An 18,306-nucleotide genomic window follows, 5' to 3' on the forward strand; every position below is an offset into this window, starting at 1 on the left:
CAGATTACAGCCAGAAACTATTCCTGCCCACTAAATTCTTATGATAATCTCACACCTACATGTAGAGGCCACCTGCTGTTACACTCCTCCCAGCAATGTGTTTGTGTGTGTGGACAAGGGCGGAAGATTTGGGGTGGGCCCGGAATGTTTCAACATGCAGAGAGCTCTTCTGTCCCACGCTCGCCAGCTCTCTCAACAGATTTGACACAGCCAGGCAGGACACCGAGATACCTATCTGCTAGTGAGAGCTAAAGAGGTGCTGGTGTTGTGAACAAAAGCGACTATTTATTCTTGTAAAATTAAGTGAAGTAACACGATAGGCATCTCTTGAGCTCATGCATGAATCTGTTTGCTTTTCTGTTGTTCCCAGTGGAATAAAAATCATATCAGGATATCACATCACTGTAGAAATACCTTTGAAGCCTCTAGGCTGAGGTCATACAGCTCTGAACGACTGACTTTCTCTCTTTCTCATGTCTATATTGGTCTATCTATCTTATCTGTTTCTTACTTTGTCTCTATAGGATGTACCCATACAGGCAACCTCATATCTCTCTAGAATTCAGGGGAGCTAGAAGCCGGAGGAGGGTGATTTGCATTGTCTCGCCTGTCAAACAGAGTCATGTTGTCTCCAAGTAAACAAAACATTACTTCCTTAGGGCCACTCCCATTGAAGCCAGTAGGAGTTCTGCCTCTGACTTCAATGAGAGCAGAAGTCCTAATGAAGCCTGTTTCATTTCTCTGGTCATTATATCATCTGTGGATTTGTGAGCCTTTCCTGAACGCTAATGACTCTCTCTCCCCTCCCCCACCCCCAAAAGAGCAGCCGAGGCTGGTGTTTAGACACTTGAGCTGCAGCATAGACTGCATGTCATCTTCCCCCTCTGCCATTCTTTCCACGATTGAGTCCTATCTATATTTTATTGTTCCTTTATGGTGGCTATTCAAAGCCTTTTGTGCACTTTTGGGCTTCCCTAAGGAATATTTATGGCTTTTACAGGATGTTCAGGGATAGCCTGTCAATAATTATCGAGGAAATCCAAGGATTAAAGCGGCTCCTTGCATGGACACAGCAGCTTTGAGCTGGCCACTGGGATTTGATAGATATTTAGAAACCAACTGCACCTGCTCAGTTTGTTTGTTTCTTTGATGCGGGGAAGTTAGTTACTCTGTGGAATTAGCAAAGGAGATGCACTGGAGAGGATATGATCCTCTAGCCATCCTGGCAGCATTAATTCCTGCAACACATCTCCTGGAAGGGTTTGGGGCTGGAACTTGAAGCATTGATTCCAACCAAAGCACCCTCCTTGTGCTGTTGCTGGACGTGCTGTTGCTGGAGGTGGAAAGGACCCCACTAAGCAAGCAAGTTCCCTTTTTCTTTAGAACATTTTCACGTTCTCTCATTCCTCTTGTGCTCCACAATGCTCAGAACTGAAGGCATCTTGGCACCTACAAATAAATATAACTAATCCCCAAAATATCAAACTGGCAACATATTCAAATAACCAAGCAAGCAACCAAACTGTCCTCAGTAACCCATCACCCATACAAAACCGAATGCACAAGAGCTGTGTAAAATCATCGTTGTTTTTTGTATTACAGTCATGCCTAAAGTCACTGTATGAGATTGAAGCCTTGTTATGCTAGGTACAGTCTATACACATATAATATAATAAGACATAGTCCTTGTTCCCAAGAGCTTCCAATCTAAATAGACAAGGCGCAAGCAAGAGCAAGGATAGAGATTAAAGTACTAGCCTGGGGGCTGTAAGATCTTCAATTCCCTGCTCCACCAGAGACTTCCTCTGGGACCTTGGGCAACTCATTTAGTCTCCCTGTGTATCTGTAAAATAGGGATATATAAATCCCTACTTCTTAGCAATGTTATGAGGAGGAATACACTAAAAGTTGCGGTCAGGGGACTCATGCTATGATAACTGGGGGCATGTAAGTACCTATGATAGCTAGATAGATAATTATCTCCATTTATGCATGGGGAAAAGCAGATGAAGTGATTTGCCCAGGATCACCCTAGAAATCTGCAACAGAGCCAGGGAGTTGCAGAGCTGTTAAAAAAATGGAATGTTTCTGTCACCGAAAATGTCAGCATTTCAAGATGACTTTCCATTCTGATTCAGAACAGAAAGTTGAAATGTCAGAAAATTCTCATGAAATGAAACTTTCTGAAAAGTTTCAAATCAAGGATCAAAGAGGCGAATTTCGACATTATTAACGTGCTGAAACGACATGTTTCATTCTGAATCGACATTTTGAAATGAAATTTTTATTTTAAATAGACATTTCAAAACTCAACAGAATTTTGTTTGTATTCCCCTGATTGCATAACTTTAAAAAAAATTGAATTTGATCTTTTCCCATGGAAAATTTTGACTTTTGGGAAAACAACATTTACTGGTGGGGGAAACAATTTGGTTAAAAAAATTTGACTAGTTCTCTTGAATACAGATTTCCTGAGTCCCAGCTCCGTGCTGAAGCCACAAGAGCATCCTTCTTAGATTCACAGAGTTTAAGGCCAAAAAGAACCATTAGATCATCTAGTCAGAACTCCTGTGTATCACAGGGCGTTACATTTCCCCATTTACCCCTGTCGTGACCCCAGTAACTTGTGTCTGACGAAAGCCTATCTTCCAGAAAGGCATACAGTCTTGATCTGAAGACATCAAAAGATTTCATAAATGGTCACGTGACAAAACCGTCAACCCCCTCTAACTGAGCCTGGTTTTAAAATGTGCTAGGTTCCTGGTGAAATTCATTTCCATGCTCACAACCACCTGCTCACCTCAAACTTTCAGCTACCCAGCCGCAATCCATCACTACTGCAGACCCAGGACCCCCCTACTTACTATTGCCAACTGGCCTGTGGGTAGAGACTGTCTCTTCTGCATTCCCTACTGCCTTCTGGGCCTCTGAGGGGTAACAAGTGGCTGATCCCACATTTTCTACCTTTGGGGAGAGGGCCATTAAACTCACTTATCCAGTTGTCTTTGGAGAGGCCAAGAAGCAGCTTGACACCCACTCCCTCACCTTCAAAGGGGAGAGAGAGAACCTCCATCTCTTGGTGCAAATGGTTCTGTATTTCCACTGGAGCAAGTAGTTCCCTGCCATACTCCCTTGTTACCACCCTAGGCCTTATGGGGCATTACCTTCCCCGAGGCTTAATGCAGAGCCAGCAGTGGTGGGAAAGGGAGGACTTGGAGGATGAGGATGTGTGGGGAGTCAGTCCAAACAGAAAGGGAGCTAAAGAAGAAACAGAGGCAGGATAAGGAAGGCGTGGGGGAGAGTCATGCTCTGAATTGCGCTTTCGTTCCATTCCCTGCCCACCTTTCCTTAAAGACAAAACCTTTTTCTGCTCTCACATTCAAGTGTAGACCCAGCTCTGACCAGAAGGTGCTGCACTCAGGCTGTCTGGCTCCTTTCATACCTCTATGCATCACTGCCCTCCTTGGGGTGACCTTCAGGATCTTCCTGTGTGCCCCAGGCCATAGCAAGAGAGGAGGGCTGATGTTGTTTTGGTTTTTGTTTTTTTTTTTACTTCTGTTTCCTTTCACCTGTCTCCAGAAGTGATGACTGTACTAATTTGTTCACAGGCCATTAACTCCCGAGAGCAGGGAGAGCCCATTCCAACATCTGCAAGTAGCTTGGGAGCTCACGTTTGCCACATCATAATTCTCTCCTCTCTCTCTCCTTATCTCTCGCTTTGTTGGTTTTCAGACGACGACTGCACCAATTCCTTCACGCCCAATCAGATGGCGAGAATGCACTGCTACTTGGACCTGGTGTACCAGAGCTGGCAGCCTGTCAAGAAACCCGCTCCAATTGCCATTGCCCCTCAGATCGTGGACCGAACTTCGAACTCCATCACTCTGGAATGGTTTCCTCCCGTTGACGGTCATTTCTTTGAAAGGTGATCACGAGCTTTGATGTGCTGCAGCCCTTAACCTGAAAGAGTCAGGGAAAGGGAACATGGAAGTAACCAGATGCCCTACTTCAGGAAAGCAGTTAAGCATATGCTTAAGTGCTGTCCTGAATAGAGATGCTTTCCTGAATAAGAGCTAGAATCAATAGCTTATTGATCTATTTTCACCATCTCTATCAGTCCCTTTGTTCCTTTATTGGTCTGGAGCATTCTCTCTAGGTCCTTTGATTGGGCATTTAAAGAGCAAATCTCCTCCATATTTGATCTAAAGCAGCGATTTTGGTTTTGCGATCTCTGCTGTTATTGCTGCCCATTCACAAATAGATACTCACAGACAGCTCTATTATCTTCACCTTGGACGGCAAGTCCTTCCTACTCCCATGTGCAAAACAGGGCAAATCCTGCCTGGCTTCCATGCTTCAGAGCCCAGATCCTGCCTCTGCTTCCCTAGCAGTGGAAGCTCTGCAAGAGGGCAGCAGTGTTTGGAAGAGCACCCCGCATCTGCTGTAAAGTAGCAGAGCAGGTGGAAATGGCGCAAGGGCAGAGCCGGAGATCCTAGCTCCTCTCTGCTCTGCAACTTGCCAAAATGACCAGTAGGGCTACTTCAGCCAATAGCCTTTGCAGAACATCTCAGCAGCCACACGACCTCTGGAAGGGTGGATTCTTTTCCCCACCCCACAGAACAATTAGTCAGTGCACGGACCAGCTGCTCAGGCTTGTAAGTGGCACGTATGATTTGGCCCTATAAACCTGACTTGTGCCCCTGGCTATATATCAAGTAGAACTTGTCTAGAAGAGGACGTGTGCATATGCAGCTGGCTGTCTGTCCTTAATACAGAACCAAGATGAATGCAATGCCGTGGCTGATCATTTCAACACGCAGCAGTCAAGCAGTTCGTAGTTACAGCTACCATAACTCAGCCCTCCACAGCTCTCGACTTGCCCAAGCCATGCTTTCCTGTCTACACTTCTGTTTTTAGCCATGGAGCATCCCGCTGCCTCTCTGCTGCTGGAGCCTTTCCCTGCTGCAGGTAAAGACTCCAGCAACGGGGAAAAGCTTTGGCAGCTCCCCACGGCTAGCACCTTCCTGCTACAGCGATGGGGGGAAGGTTCTGACAGCTCCTGGCCGCAGGAGCCCTTCTTCTCCGCAGGGAAAGGCTCCAGCAATGGGAAAAGGCTCATCCTTTCCCTGCTGCCTCCCTCCCACCAGAGCCTTTCACTGACCCATGTAGTTACAGGCTGCAGTGTGGACGTAGCTTGCTTTTCACTGCGGTGGGTAGCTACAAAGACCCACTGGCAGAAGTGGTGTGTAGTGAGACGTAGCCTCAAGGTGTATGCCATTAAAATATATTTATATGCAGATTGGCTGAGTGGTGGCAGCCATGGGAAGCCTAACTGAACTTCCTCACACGTTTACAGTCTCAGTCTTAGCATTGCAGTAAACATGCCAAAATAATACAATGCCAAATGCTGGGACTGGAGGACAGGAGGCGGATCACCTGTTCTGTTCATTCCCTCCGAAGCGTCAGGCACTGTCCACTGTCAGAGACAGGATACTAGGCTAGGTGGACCATCAATCTGACCCAGTGTGGCCATTCTTTTGTAATAGCCTACTTTGTTTGCATTGAATTTCCATGGTTTTTGTTTTGCTTTTTTTATAAAAGAGAAAACTTTATTGAACTCCCATTGGAACCAATGCAATCTGCAGTGTATGAGACTGAAGTGCAGTGTTCCAGATACAAGCATATCAGTACATGAATATCTATCTGAACACTCATATTTATTTAAAGGAGAGCACCTCGAAATATGGGGCATTCAGTGGATGTAATTCCCGCCTTGTGTAGAGCATCAGTACAAGAACTGTGCACCATTTAAGACTCACTTACACTCTATTTTGTGGCTATAAGTGGTGTATAGCGATGGTTCTGACCCTCTGTGCAAAGAGAGTGAATTTCACCCTTTCTGCATGGTAATGTAGGAAATGCCATACCAGATCAGATCAATATCTGATCTCGAGCGTTTTAGCTCACATGTATTTGCTTGTAGTTTTGTAAACTCTCCATTACTTTAACTGTAGTTTTGCAGCAAGACAGACTGCTTTGACAATGTACTTCTGAAAATGTATAGCATCTTATATGAATCATTGAGAATTCTCAGGCAGTTTTGGTCTATATTCATCATAAAGAGATTAAATTAAGCTTTCCCAATATGCATTTAATTTAGATTTCATAAGGAAGTTATTGTATGTTAAATAAATACCATCTGACTGTTAAAAAACATATTGATATGGGATTAATTGTTATGTAACAAAATATGTCTCTATTACATATTTCTAAAACTTTATCAGTAGGTTTTTAATAACTCATCGCTAGTTGGTGCTTAAATGATACACAATGGATAGCCTGTTAGTCTAGAATGTCATAACAAAGTTATCACATATTAAATAAATACTGATTTCTTCTAAACATATCCTTTGGGGCTTGACATTTATGTGATCGATATTACTATAGATAGTTAAAGAGACATTGTCAAGGAGCTTAGGTCCAACTTTTGATCTTTTAAAAGTTTCCCATCCTAATATAAAGCAAAGTTTTCCTGTGACCTTTTAAACAAATACATTTAGCTACAATCTTTTTTCCCTTAAAGGTAAATACCACTTCTTATATGTTGGGAGAACCAAGCACACTTGTGCCGTCATAGGGCTCAATCCTACACCTGCTTACAAATATGCTTAACTTTAAGTACCAAAGATGAGCACATGTAAGCATTTGCAGGTTCCGCGCCATAGTGAAAGAGAACTAGAAAGTGAGGCTGGTCATAGTCTCATCTGTGTGGGAAAAGGCTGTCGTGAAGGGCTTTTTTCCTCAGAGCATAAATCATGGGCCAAATCTTGCTTCCTTTGCTGAAATGAGGAGAGCATTCACTTCAATGGGACTACTCATGTAAATTTCAGGAGTTTGATTCTCCACTGCTATGCACCTTGGGCCTAATTCTTATTAGACTGAGGGCCCTTTTACATTGCTCTGGCAGCATAAAGGGGCCTTCAAGTGAGCATAAGTATAATTTATGCTCACCTTAAGTCCCCCTTACACTGTCAGAGCAATATAAGGAGGCCTTAGTATAAATAAGAATCAGGCCCATAAAACCTAGCCATATATTATCAAAGAACAGAAGGCATGTAATGCTGCTGTACTAGAGGCCATTAAGTTTCATAAGTTTGGTGAGACACAAAGCATGACACCAAGGGCCAAGTTCCTTAGGTGTCTTTTAGGAGACATTTTAGTGTAAATTCATATTGTCATCTCTTGTGATTTTGTCACAAGTCTTGCAATATTCATTGTTTTTCTTAAAGGCCCAGCTTCTGGAGTCAGGTGATTACATGAGAATCTAAGCTTTCATTTTTAAAAAAGGCATGTTTCTGTCCCTCATGATTGCAGAGAAAATCTTGAAAATGTGATCCCTAAAGGCTCAAAACCAGAAAGAAAATAAAAAGAGCCAGAAACGAATTAATCTAATTATTTTGGGCGCCTTGATCTGTGATTTTAGAAAGCTTTGAGTTGGTGATTCTGTGATCTTATTTTTCTATAATATACGCGGAGAGGAGAGTGTTATTTATTTATAACCTCAGCAAACATAGTTATACCAGATACCTACACTATTGGTACATTAAGTCAATCCAATGACTCCATAGCTTTGTATTTTATGTAGTGTATGGCTAGTGTGCCATGCCAGGGTGAAATCTGAATGAATGTTCCTAAATTCTAGTAGGTTACTGAGCCCCTAAGTCTTTTAACACTCAAATCTGTGGGTAAATAGTGCCTCTCAGTCACATGGGTCTAGAATAGAGCTATGCAGAATTTTTTGGGATGAAACATATTCAGGTTGACCAAAACATGTTGTGAATTGTGTTGAATTTGCCCATTTTTTAAATCCAGAAAATAAAGGAAGAAAAACTCCAAAAAAATTGAAATGTTTAGTTTAGATATTTTCAAAAGGAAACATTTTGATTTTTTTATTTGAAATTACTTTTCATTTTGAATTTTACTTCCTTTTTTTTTTTTTTTTTTTGTTTCACCAAAAAATTGGGGCAATGGATTTTGGGTCAACCCAAACTGAAAAATGGGTTATTCACACAGCTCAGATCTGCTGTACCTGCCATCCATGTATTCTGCAGAGAAGACCTGTCTCATGGAATAAAAGCATTACCAGAATCTGATGTCAAACATATGTGTTTAAAATAATAATAAAAATAAAAAAGAGGAAACAAAGGGGGAGGGAGAAACCCTGTTCATTTCCTGACTGTCTCAGACCTATTTTAATCTTGTTGTTATCAAGCATCCATTCATGTGGCTACTGCTTGATATGCACAGTTGGAATATAAACAGTTATTGTTATGGGGCTGTGTCGTGTGGCTTGCTCAGGCAAGAACGGACTGAGTGCATCTGATCTTCCAACTCTTCATCAAGACAACTGCATTAATTTCCATGGAACTGCTGATATCTCATTCTTTGCAATACAATATTTTGTGCTGCACAATTCCTAGATATAGATAACTGGGGGTTTTGTTGCTGTTTGTTTGCTTTAATCACCCTTGACAGTTTAAATGTCTCCAGGGACATGGAAGAGATTCTGAACTCCAAGTAAGCTATATAGGTGTTTTTATCTTCAAAAACTTTTAATCTGGATGGAGCCAGCCATGGCAGGAGAGGATGGCATTTCTCCACTGTTCAGTTGCAAATTCATTTTAAATAGGCTGCTATAAGGTTTGTCTCGGTATAGGCTACTGAATCCATTCCACTCAAATGTGTAATTATGGGAGCACATCACCTCTATGCCATCAACTTCATACACTGAAATGTGCCCAGTACTTCGTTTCTCAAAAAACATGGAGGGCGAGATTTTCCATTACCCTGTACACCCAGTATACATGTACAAATTCAGTATAAATTATTGCCATTCTGAATTAGTAACATTTTAAACCCACTTTGTCCTCATTTGCAGGGTAGTGGAGAATCTGGCTCAGAGATTCACAAACCTGTAATAGCAAACTCTTAATCAGTTCTGGTGCCCATGTCTGCTTACAGGATTTGTGTGGCCACGTGTGCATAATTAGACAAACCGAAAGCTTTAACCCAAGAGTCGTCCCTAGCGTAACGCTCCTTTTTTAACCAATGGAGTTATACAGGGGCTGAGTTTTGCTCCCAGTTTGGAAAAGTAAGAGGAGAATATCTGTTCACAGCCTATCCCACATGATGCTCCTTGTGATTTCTCTTACCTCCAAGTCATTGCTGAGAAAGGAAAATGTTTTTTCTGTAAGACTATTGCTTTTTCCACCATGATAACCTATGATGAAACTATAGCTGTTCATTTAAGTAAAAAGCAGTCCTAAATGTGGAAACTTGGATTTCCATGCCCTGTGTTCCTCCAGGAGCAAGTGCTGCTGCAGGAGTTTCTTTGTAGAGAGACTGAGAACTATTAGCTATTAAGGTCTAGTAAACAAATTACCATTAGGGTCTAACACAAATGCCTGGTGATAATTCTGTGTTTCACTTACTTAGTATCTTTCATCCTAGGATCTTAAAGCATTTTACAAATGGTAATTAGTTGAGCCCTATTATTTACTCAAACCATGACTAACTCAATAGTTAACATGTCCTATGAAATACTGTAGTGGAGTTAAACCAGCGTGTTGTGCAATTGGTCACTTGAAGTCACATGATATTCTTCTGCTCCCTGAATGGGTGGTCAACTTTTTAGAATGGAAGACCCACAAATGCTGAATAGCAGGTAACCCATCATAGAAGTTTCGGACTGGAAGGGACCTCAATAGGTCATCGAGTCCAGTACCCTGCACTCAAGGCAGGAATATGTAATAACTAGACGGTTCCTGACAGGTGTTTGCCTAACCCATTCTTAAACAGTGACAGAGATTCCACAACCTCCCTAGGCAATTTGTTCCAATGCTTAACTACCCTGTCAGGAAGTTTTCTCTAATGTGCAACCTAAACCTCTCTTGCTGCAATTTAAGCCCATTGCTTCTTGTCCTATCCTCAGAGGTTAATGAGAACAATTGTTCACCTTCCTCCTTGTAACAACCTTATATGTACTTGAAAACTGTAAAGATGTCTCCCCTCAGTCTCCTCTTTTCAAGACTAAACAAACACAGTTTTTTCCAATCTTCCCTCATAGGCCATGTTTTCTAGACCAGTGTTTCTCAACAACTGGTCCATGGATCAACGCCGGTCCCTGAGATCTCCCTGACACAGATTAGGAAGGCAGTAAGCTGGTCACTGGTAACAAAAAACATTGAGAAACACTGTTCTAGACCTCTCATCATTTTTGTTGCTGTCATCAGGACTTTCTCCAGTTTTTCCACATCTTTCCTGAAATGTGGCACCCAGAACTGGAAACAAGTATCAGAGGGGGTTTTTTTACCCACGAAAGCTTATGCCCAAATAAATCTGTTAGTCTTTAAGGTGCCACTGGAGAACTGGAAACAACCCTCCAGCTGAGAGTAGAGCAGAAGAAGTACTTCTCATGTCTTGCTTTCAACACTCCTGCTAATACATCCCAGAATGATGTTTGCTTGTTTTGCAACAGTGCTACACTATTGACTTACATTTAGCTTGTGATCCACTATAACCCCCAGATCCCTTTCCACAGTACTCCTTCTTAGGCAGTCATTTCCCATTTTGTATTTTTACAATTGATTGTTGCTTCCTAAGTGGAGTACTTTGCATTTGTCCATATTGAATTTTATCCAATTTGCATGCAACCATTTGTCCAGTTTGTCCAGATCATTTTGAATTTTAATCCTACCCTCTGACCTTGCAGCCCCTCTGAGCTTGGTGTCGTCCACAAACTCTATAAATGTAGTCTCTCTATGCCACATCTTTGAATGGATAATCTATTTGTGCCAAAATTTGTGATACCTTCATGGTCTGCAAACACTTTTCAAAAATACTTCCAAATGAATAAGACCCAGAGTCATTGCAAACTGCCGGGCAGGCCAGATCTTCAGCTGGTGCAAATCAGTAGAGCTTTTTTGAAGTCAATGGAGGTAAGACAATTTACACCCATTGAGGTTCTGGCCCTGTGCACTTAGTAAAAATATTTGTGAATCAGTGAGATTGTTTGTTTGTTTGTTTTTTTCCACATACTCTACCATCTTTGCTCACAGAACCTTATTCAGGTAGCTGTTATTAACCATATTTTACAGAGGGGGAAATTGCAGCAGAAGAAGTGCCTTACCTAATGTCATGCATGAAGTCCATGACAGAGCCAGGAATGGAACTGCACTCTCCTGATGCCTATTTCTCTGCTTTAACAACTAGACAGGGTTTTCTTTCATTGGGGTTTGATCCAGTTGTAGAGAAGAAAAAATAAATAACCCAGCATGGTTTTACAAGTTGCTGTCATTTTGTATTCTGTATTCATTTTAAAAACACAGATGCAGTCTTCACAGGCTATTAGCTGAACCCTACAGAAGGTCATGCTGAAAAGTGCAGTTTGCCAATGCCCTAAGAAAAGGGGGTTAAGTGAAATTGAATTCTAAATCTTGTGGCTTTTAGTATTGTAGGAGAAGCAGCTCATTCAGCTGTTACTAAGTTGATGTGTTCTTCTGTTTTCCTGGCTTCCTAGAGAAGTGGGATCAGCATGTGATCTGTGTACAGAAGGAAGAGGCCTGGTGCAATATGCCTTCGGTGCCTCTTCACCAATGCCATGTGATCCATCTGGGCACTGGAGTCCACGGGAAGCAGAAGGTGAGTCGGAGGGAGGGATGGCTCTGCCATGGAAGGGAAAAGGTGGGGGATGGGTGGAAACACTAGAATGGGAAAGAAGGGAGAAAGGGGCAAAATGAGGAAGAGATAAAGTGAACACTGGTTATCTTTTCATGTGGCATGAACGAAAATAAAGGGCAGATAAGCACACAGGACCGGTTTCCGCCATGGCATAGCTCATTAGCTGAAATCTGTGTGCTCAGACGTACCTGTACAGCTCCCATTTAAGTCAGTGGGAGTTGAGCATGAATTTCTGAGAGCAGAACTGTGCCAAGAAACCAACTAATCTGATTTGTAACGTGAAGTGAAATAGGTGCCGACAGAGAGGCCTGTTTACTCCAACCCACAAAAATGCAATATTTAATTTTATTTATTGAGGCCCAGATTCTACCACATTTACTTGCATTGAGTAGTACCTTACTCCAGGAGTAGCCTCATTGAAAGCAGTGGGGACTACTTACAGAGCAAAGTACCCAGCAGCAGGAATAAGGGAGGCAAAATCAGTTCCTTGATTGATTAATGATTGATTAATTTCAATGTATCCCAAATGGCAAGTGCTGACTTATGGGGTGTTACTATGAATAGTCCTGCATAGCAGTTAATGCCAAGAAATTTAAAAAACCAAACAAACCAACAACACAGCACAAGTTTAAATGTTTACCTGCTAGATATGCAGTTTTAGCTCAACAAGGTTAGGAAAAGCTTGGGAGAGTTGATTCCCCATTCAGTTACACCCAGTTTATAAGGTGTAGCTCTGTCCATTTCAATGGAGTTATACCAGTGTAGAACTGATTTAAGACAATGGAGAATTGGGCCCCAAATTTTTATAATCTACCTTCCTAGTGTATCTTAATATAGGATCCTTCATTGGTTTCTGGGGACTGCAGAACCTTTTCCATAGTTTAGAAGAAAAACTTTTTCATCAGGAATCCTTGCGATATATTTCCTTTTCCCTCTTTTCATCCATATGAAGCAGATTTTTGTCCAAGCACTGATTATTCCAGCTTTAGATTTAGATATTAAGCTGGATATTTTACAAACACTGCAATTGAGACACAAATCATGGTATGAAATATCTTTCTGAGCTTCGTAGAAATTGAACTGGTTTTCCATAAGAAGCTGTGACCCATTGTTGGTTTCATCTCATCAAGATGATCAGGGGATCAGAAATGGGCAAGGCAGCTGTCAAAGGTTTTGGTCTCCTGAAAGAGCATGAGAGACAGATGAACCGTTCACCAGAAAATAGATTGCGTGAATAATTCACACTGAATAACTTATTCAGTGTATCTAGCCTCTTTTTTTTCCCCTGTCTGTTGAATGTCCACAAGCAGATCTCAGTGCCCTCAGATGCATTCCCCATTCAAGTTCACCTGACAGATTGTTCCCATTTTTTAAGTCTGTGTCTTAATCACAAATAGTGAATGGATGATACTCAAAAGATTAAACATGCATTGTGGTTGGTTGTATAAATTCCATGCCATTGTTTCTGTTCCTTGACTTGTTGACTTGTAACTACTATAATCTAGAGGCAGTAGGAAGAAGCCAGTGGGGCTTTGTATCTTTCAGGGTGAGGGAGCAGAGAAGCAGGATTAGAGAAATCTGGATCTAGAGCTGGCTAGAGGATGGAAGTCTCATCTCACAAAGGATTCTGAGATTTCAAACTCTGGCTTTATTCCGAATTGGACCAAAAATAGAAAATTTCTAAATTCTCCACAAAGGAAAATTCTCCCCCAAAATTAGTTTGGGGGTCTCAGTCAAGCCATTTTGTTTCTATTCATTTTGTTTACATGTCGAAGTTGTATATATACATTTTATAATATATCATAAATATAATACAAAAGATAAACACTGTTAAAACAATAAGTCATTTCAAAACAAAAGATTGAAATGTTTCAACATTGTCAAAACTCATTCCTACCCCCCCACTCCACCCCCCCGTTTTCTTCCAGAATGAAATTCTGGTGAAATCAACCGCATTCCGCAAAGCATGTTGATATTGACAGACCCGCACAATGCATCGGAATATCTGGTTCTGTCTAAATGTCTCCAACTAGCGCTAATTTGAAACCACCTTTTCCTTTTGGATCACACAGGCCTAACCAGAGGCAATATTGCTAGAAAAAATGGGCCACTGTAAGATATTATTAGCGGGCTGCAGAGTTTACATTTAATTTCCTCTTGTCACAGTGTGTGCCTGCATATTCTTAGCTATGAAATGTGCAGTCAGATCCTTATCTATCTCATTCAATTGCAGTTGGACCATAGCTATGGCGAGGGGTTTTGGAAACCGTGTCTGGCTACTGTGTTAATCATTCGTGTCCTCTCCCATATATAAGATCTACCAAGTGGATGGCATTTGCTGGTCTGTAATTTTCCGTCATCACCACCCAGTCACTGGCATACAGTAACTGTGTGTGTTTGTGTTTGCACACTTGGTCTTAGTTGCAGACAGCCTAGTTAGATCATTGCCTGACTTCGTTAATTGTCTCTCTGCGAGTATTCAGCAAGCTTAAAAACCACTTTCTGCAATGATTCATGTGTGTAAACACTCTACTACTTGAATGGTCATAGGAAGCAGCCTTGAAAGAGGAAAAAGCATGGTCAAAACAAGCTCATCTTAAAGTTTGAGCCAATATTCATGGGAAATACTTTGCGGTACTCTTCCAGCTTACCAGAAAACCACAGTTCTCACATGGATCAAAAGCTACAATGAACCCAATTGCTGCAATTTCAAGCCTTAAGTTCTCTTTGTCAGTCAAGGGTAGGTTGTGGTTGCCTGTGTCATACTGATTAAGGGAAGCTGGGAACATGGAATAGCCACGATGGATCAGACCACTGAACAATCCAGTACTCTGCCTCTGGCAATGGCCAAATACATTGCTCAAGAGCGGTTCATTCCATATTCGAATTTGAGCTGTCTTAATTGACACATAGGTCACATGGTATGTTTTTTTTGCCCTGAATGAATGAGTGCAACTCAGTGAATCAGGGTTTAGTGTGGTCACTCATGCTTGCAAATCCAAAATGCTCTCTTCGTGTCCGTTCTGCACTGCTTGCATAGGATCTGACATTGCTATGATTGTTCCCGCCGATTGACTCATTTACTGGCATATTTGCAGAAGACGAGTGTAAAAGGGGCACAAAGCAAATTTGTTTAAAAATGCTGCCACGTGTTTGGTACTTCTTCCTTTTGCCGTAGTCACCCTGCCGTAGAAACCCAAAGGTGCATGGAGTAGGACTTTTCACACTCTCCACAATTAAATATAAACTTTTATCTAAGCTCAACACAGTTTCTGACTAATCATAAATTCATACATTCCAAGGCCAGAAGAGACCACTGTGATCATCTTGTCTAATCTCCGGCATAACACAAGCCCTAGAACTTCCCCAAAAGAATCTTTTTTATAAAAAGCATCCAGTCTTGATTTTAAAATTGTCAGTAATGGAGACTCCACCATGAATCTTGGTAGGTTATTCTGGTGGTGAATTACTCTCACTGTTAAAAATATACACCTTATTCCAGCCTGAATTTGTCTAGTTTCAACTTCAAGCCATTGGATCTTTACCTGCTTTATACCTTTATCTGCTAGACTGAAGAGCCCATTATCAAATATTTGTTCCCCATGTAGGTATTTTTAAACTGTTATCAAATGATCCCTTAAACTTCTCTTTGTTAAATTAAATAAATCGAGCTACCTGAAATTTTTTAAAGTAGTAACGTCTGTAGTTTGCTCAGACTTTCAGTCTATGCAGGGCCGTGGTCAAGCATACAGTGTAGCTACTCAAAACGGCTGTTGCTTAGTATGGATAAATGTCTTGTAGTATTAAACTCTCTGCAGTTGGAGTGAAATTCACCCCCTGTGGGGGAGTTAGCCCACTGGCTGTGTAAGTGTCGCACAAGCGTTGTGCTGGGTGGATTGCACCCTTTCTGAGGACGTCTCTCATTTGTGCCAAAGGAGTCTGCATTGCAGCACTGTCTGGGGTTTGAAAACCTGGGAAAAGAAAAGGGGGAAGAAGGAGGGAAGGTGAATGGAAGAAAGACAATGTGGTCCAGTGGATGGGACGCTAACTTTTGGAACCCTGGGTTCTACTCCTGGCTCTGCCACTCATGCACTGTGTGACCTTTTTAAGAGAGCCCCATCTCAAGCCTGACTTTCAGAGGCGCCGAGTGCCCGCAATTCCCAGTGAAGCCAAAGTGAGCCATGGGTGCAGCACACCACCGAAAATCCTGCCCGACGTGTCAGTTTGGGCACCCAAAAACAGGAAGCCGAAGCCAGTGGCCACCTTTGAAAACCTGGGCCTGGCCCCAAACCACTCTGTGCCTCAATTTCCCCATTTGCCAAATGGTACTTATCCTCCCCCGTCGAAAGTCCTTGGGGATCTGTGGGTAAAACGTTTTCTTTGGGCTGCTGTCAGGAGCTCAGTGTACCAGATACAGTGTAACCGTTGGACCAGACCGCGCATACACACTGCAGCAAATGTTCTGAGATAATCTGAGCTGGATGGATTATTTGCTACTCAGATTGATCAAACACTCAATACTTGTAAGCCTAGCAGGAATGAGGTTGGGGGGCGGCGGGAGTAGATGGGGGCTCAGCAGTTGCCCTGCTGGAATCGTGAGAAAGGGAGAGCTAACTAAAGAAATAGTACAGAGCTTGAAACAGAGCCCTGGCTTCCTTCAAAATATGTCACTGCTACTTGATCTTGGGTCTCTTTCCATGCCTGAGGTAAGTGCCATTCCTGCTGCACAGGGATGTGTGTGAGGGGTAGAAAGGGTACGTGTGGAGGGGGCTAATGGGGAAAGGGTGTCACCGTTTGGCCCTCTGCCAGGACTGCATTTGCTGTAGGGAAATCATTCTGCATCTGGACTCCTTTTGACTGAACTGGAGAGTCTTTGCTACAAGCCAACCTTCAGGGAAATAAATAATAAATAATAAAACATATTTCTAACACTTCAGAGGATCGCAGACCATGAGAAAAACTCACATATTGGCATTTTCTTTTTAAATTAACACTCATGTCCTCTCTTAATTGTGTTTGACCAGTGCTTTGTTTCCCTTCTTTTCTTCCTCTGTTACATTCGGCTGTGTGCTCTCTCTCTCTCTCTCTCTCTCTTTATCTTTACTTTCCCTTCCTTCTCTCCTCTGCTTTGTATTCTCCCTGTCCAGCTGACTCCCTCTCCGTGTGGTTATTTGGGAAGGAAGAGGGAATTTATAGCTCGCACTGGATTCTGTTACCGACTGTTCCACCCATCCGACCTCTCTGGATCTTTCAGTACATGATTTCATGCCAGATTGTAATGTTACCAACTATTTGGGAGCCCAGCAAGCATTGTGGCTTTCATTAGCTTTTAGTAATACCTCCTGTGTTGTAGAGCAAAGCCAGTGGTGAGAAATTTAAGAGCACATTTTCTCGTTATTTCATCACAACGGGTGAAATTCACACAGCACAGAGCCAACACAAGGTCTATGCACCACTTCCGTCCAAAAGCCTGGGCTTCCATCACACGGCATCAGCCTTGTACTGGCCTTCAGCACAGTAGTGAATTTCACCCAAAGAGCCCTTGTGAACACGTCAACCTCTTAACAGCACAATGTAGCTGCCCTTCAGAGTAATCAAATGCACTTTATTTGTTCTTTGTGTCCTTTGGAGAGAAATAGATTATTTGAAAGTGATTCATAGATTCCTAGGCCAGAAGGCACCATTGTGATCATCTAGTCTGACCTCCTGTCTAACACAGGCCAGAGAACTTCCCCGTCACTCTCACTGTTAAAAAATTATGCCTTATTTCCAGTCTGAATTTGTCTAACTTCAGCTTCCAGCCACTGGATCATGTTATAGCATTCTCTACTACACTGAAGAGCCCTGTACTAAATATGTATTCCCTATTTAGGTGCTTATAGGCTGTAATCAAGTTACCCCTTATCCTTCTCTTTGTTAAACTAAATAAATTGAGCCTCCTGAGTCTGTCACTAGAAGACAGTTTTTCTCATCTTTTAATCCTATTCCTGGCTCTTCTCTGAGTCCTCTCCTTTTTTTCAACATTCTTTTTGAATTGTGGACATCAGAAATAGACACAGTGTTCCAGCAGTGGTCATACCAGTGCCAGACACAGAGCGACATAACCTCTCTTCTACTCAAGATTCCCCTGTTTATGCATCCAAGGATTGCATTAGCCCTTTTCTCCAGTGTCACACTGGGAGCTCAAGTTCAGCTGATCATCCACCACAACCCCAAAATCCTTTCAGAGTCACTGCTTCCCAGGATAGAGCTCCCCCATCCTCTAAGTATGAAATACTTTCTTTGTTCCAAGATGTATACATTTACATTTAGCCATATTAAAATACATATTGTTTGATTACATCTAGTTTACCCAGAAATCCAAATCAGTCTGTATCAGTGATCTGTCCTCCTTGTTATTTGCCACTCTCCCAATTTTTGTGTCATCTGCGAAATTTATCAGTGATTGATTTTTTGTTTACTTTGTCATTAATAAAAAAATGTTAAATAACGTAGAACCAAGAACAGAATCCTGCAGGACCCCACTAGAAACACACCCTGTTGATGATGATTTCCTATTTACAGTTA

At 42.0% G+C, this 18,306-nt stretch overlaps 1 protein-coding gene across 2 annotated transcripts in view; it reads left to right on the plus strand.

Moving 5' to 3' along the window:
* PAPPA (pappalysin 1) overlaps positions 1-18,306 on the plus strand; it is a 234,087-nt gene that overhangs the window by 88,143 nt on the left and 127,638 nt on the right. For both annotated transcript variants that reach the window (XM_075120284.1, XM_048822770.2), the window contains exons 6-7: positions 3,733-3,925; positions 11,579-11,700. In XM_075120284.1, the coding sequence (XP_074976385.1) occupies positions 3,733-3,925; positions 11,579-11,700 (315 nt within the window). The remainder of the gene's footprint in view (positions 1-3,732; positions 3,926-11,578; positions 11,701-18,306) is intronic.

The sequence above is a fragment of the Caretta caretta genome, chromosome 16, assembly GCF_965140235.1.
Source record: "Caretta caretta isolate rCarCar2 chromosome 16, rCarCar1.hap1, whole genome shotgun sequence".
In the NCBI taxonomy this organism is placed as follows: domain Eukaryota; kingdom Metazoa; phylum Chordata; order Testudines; family Cheloniidae; genus Caretta; species Caretta caretta.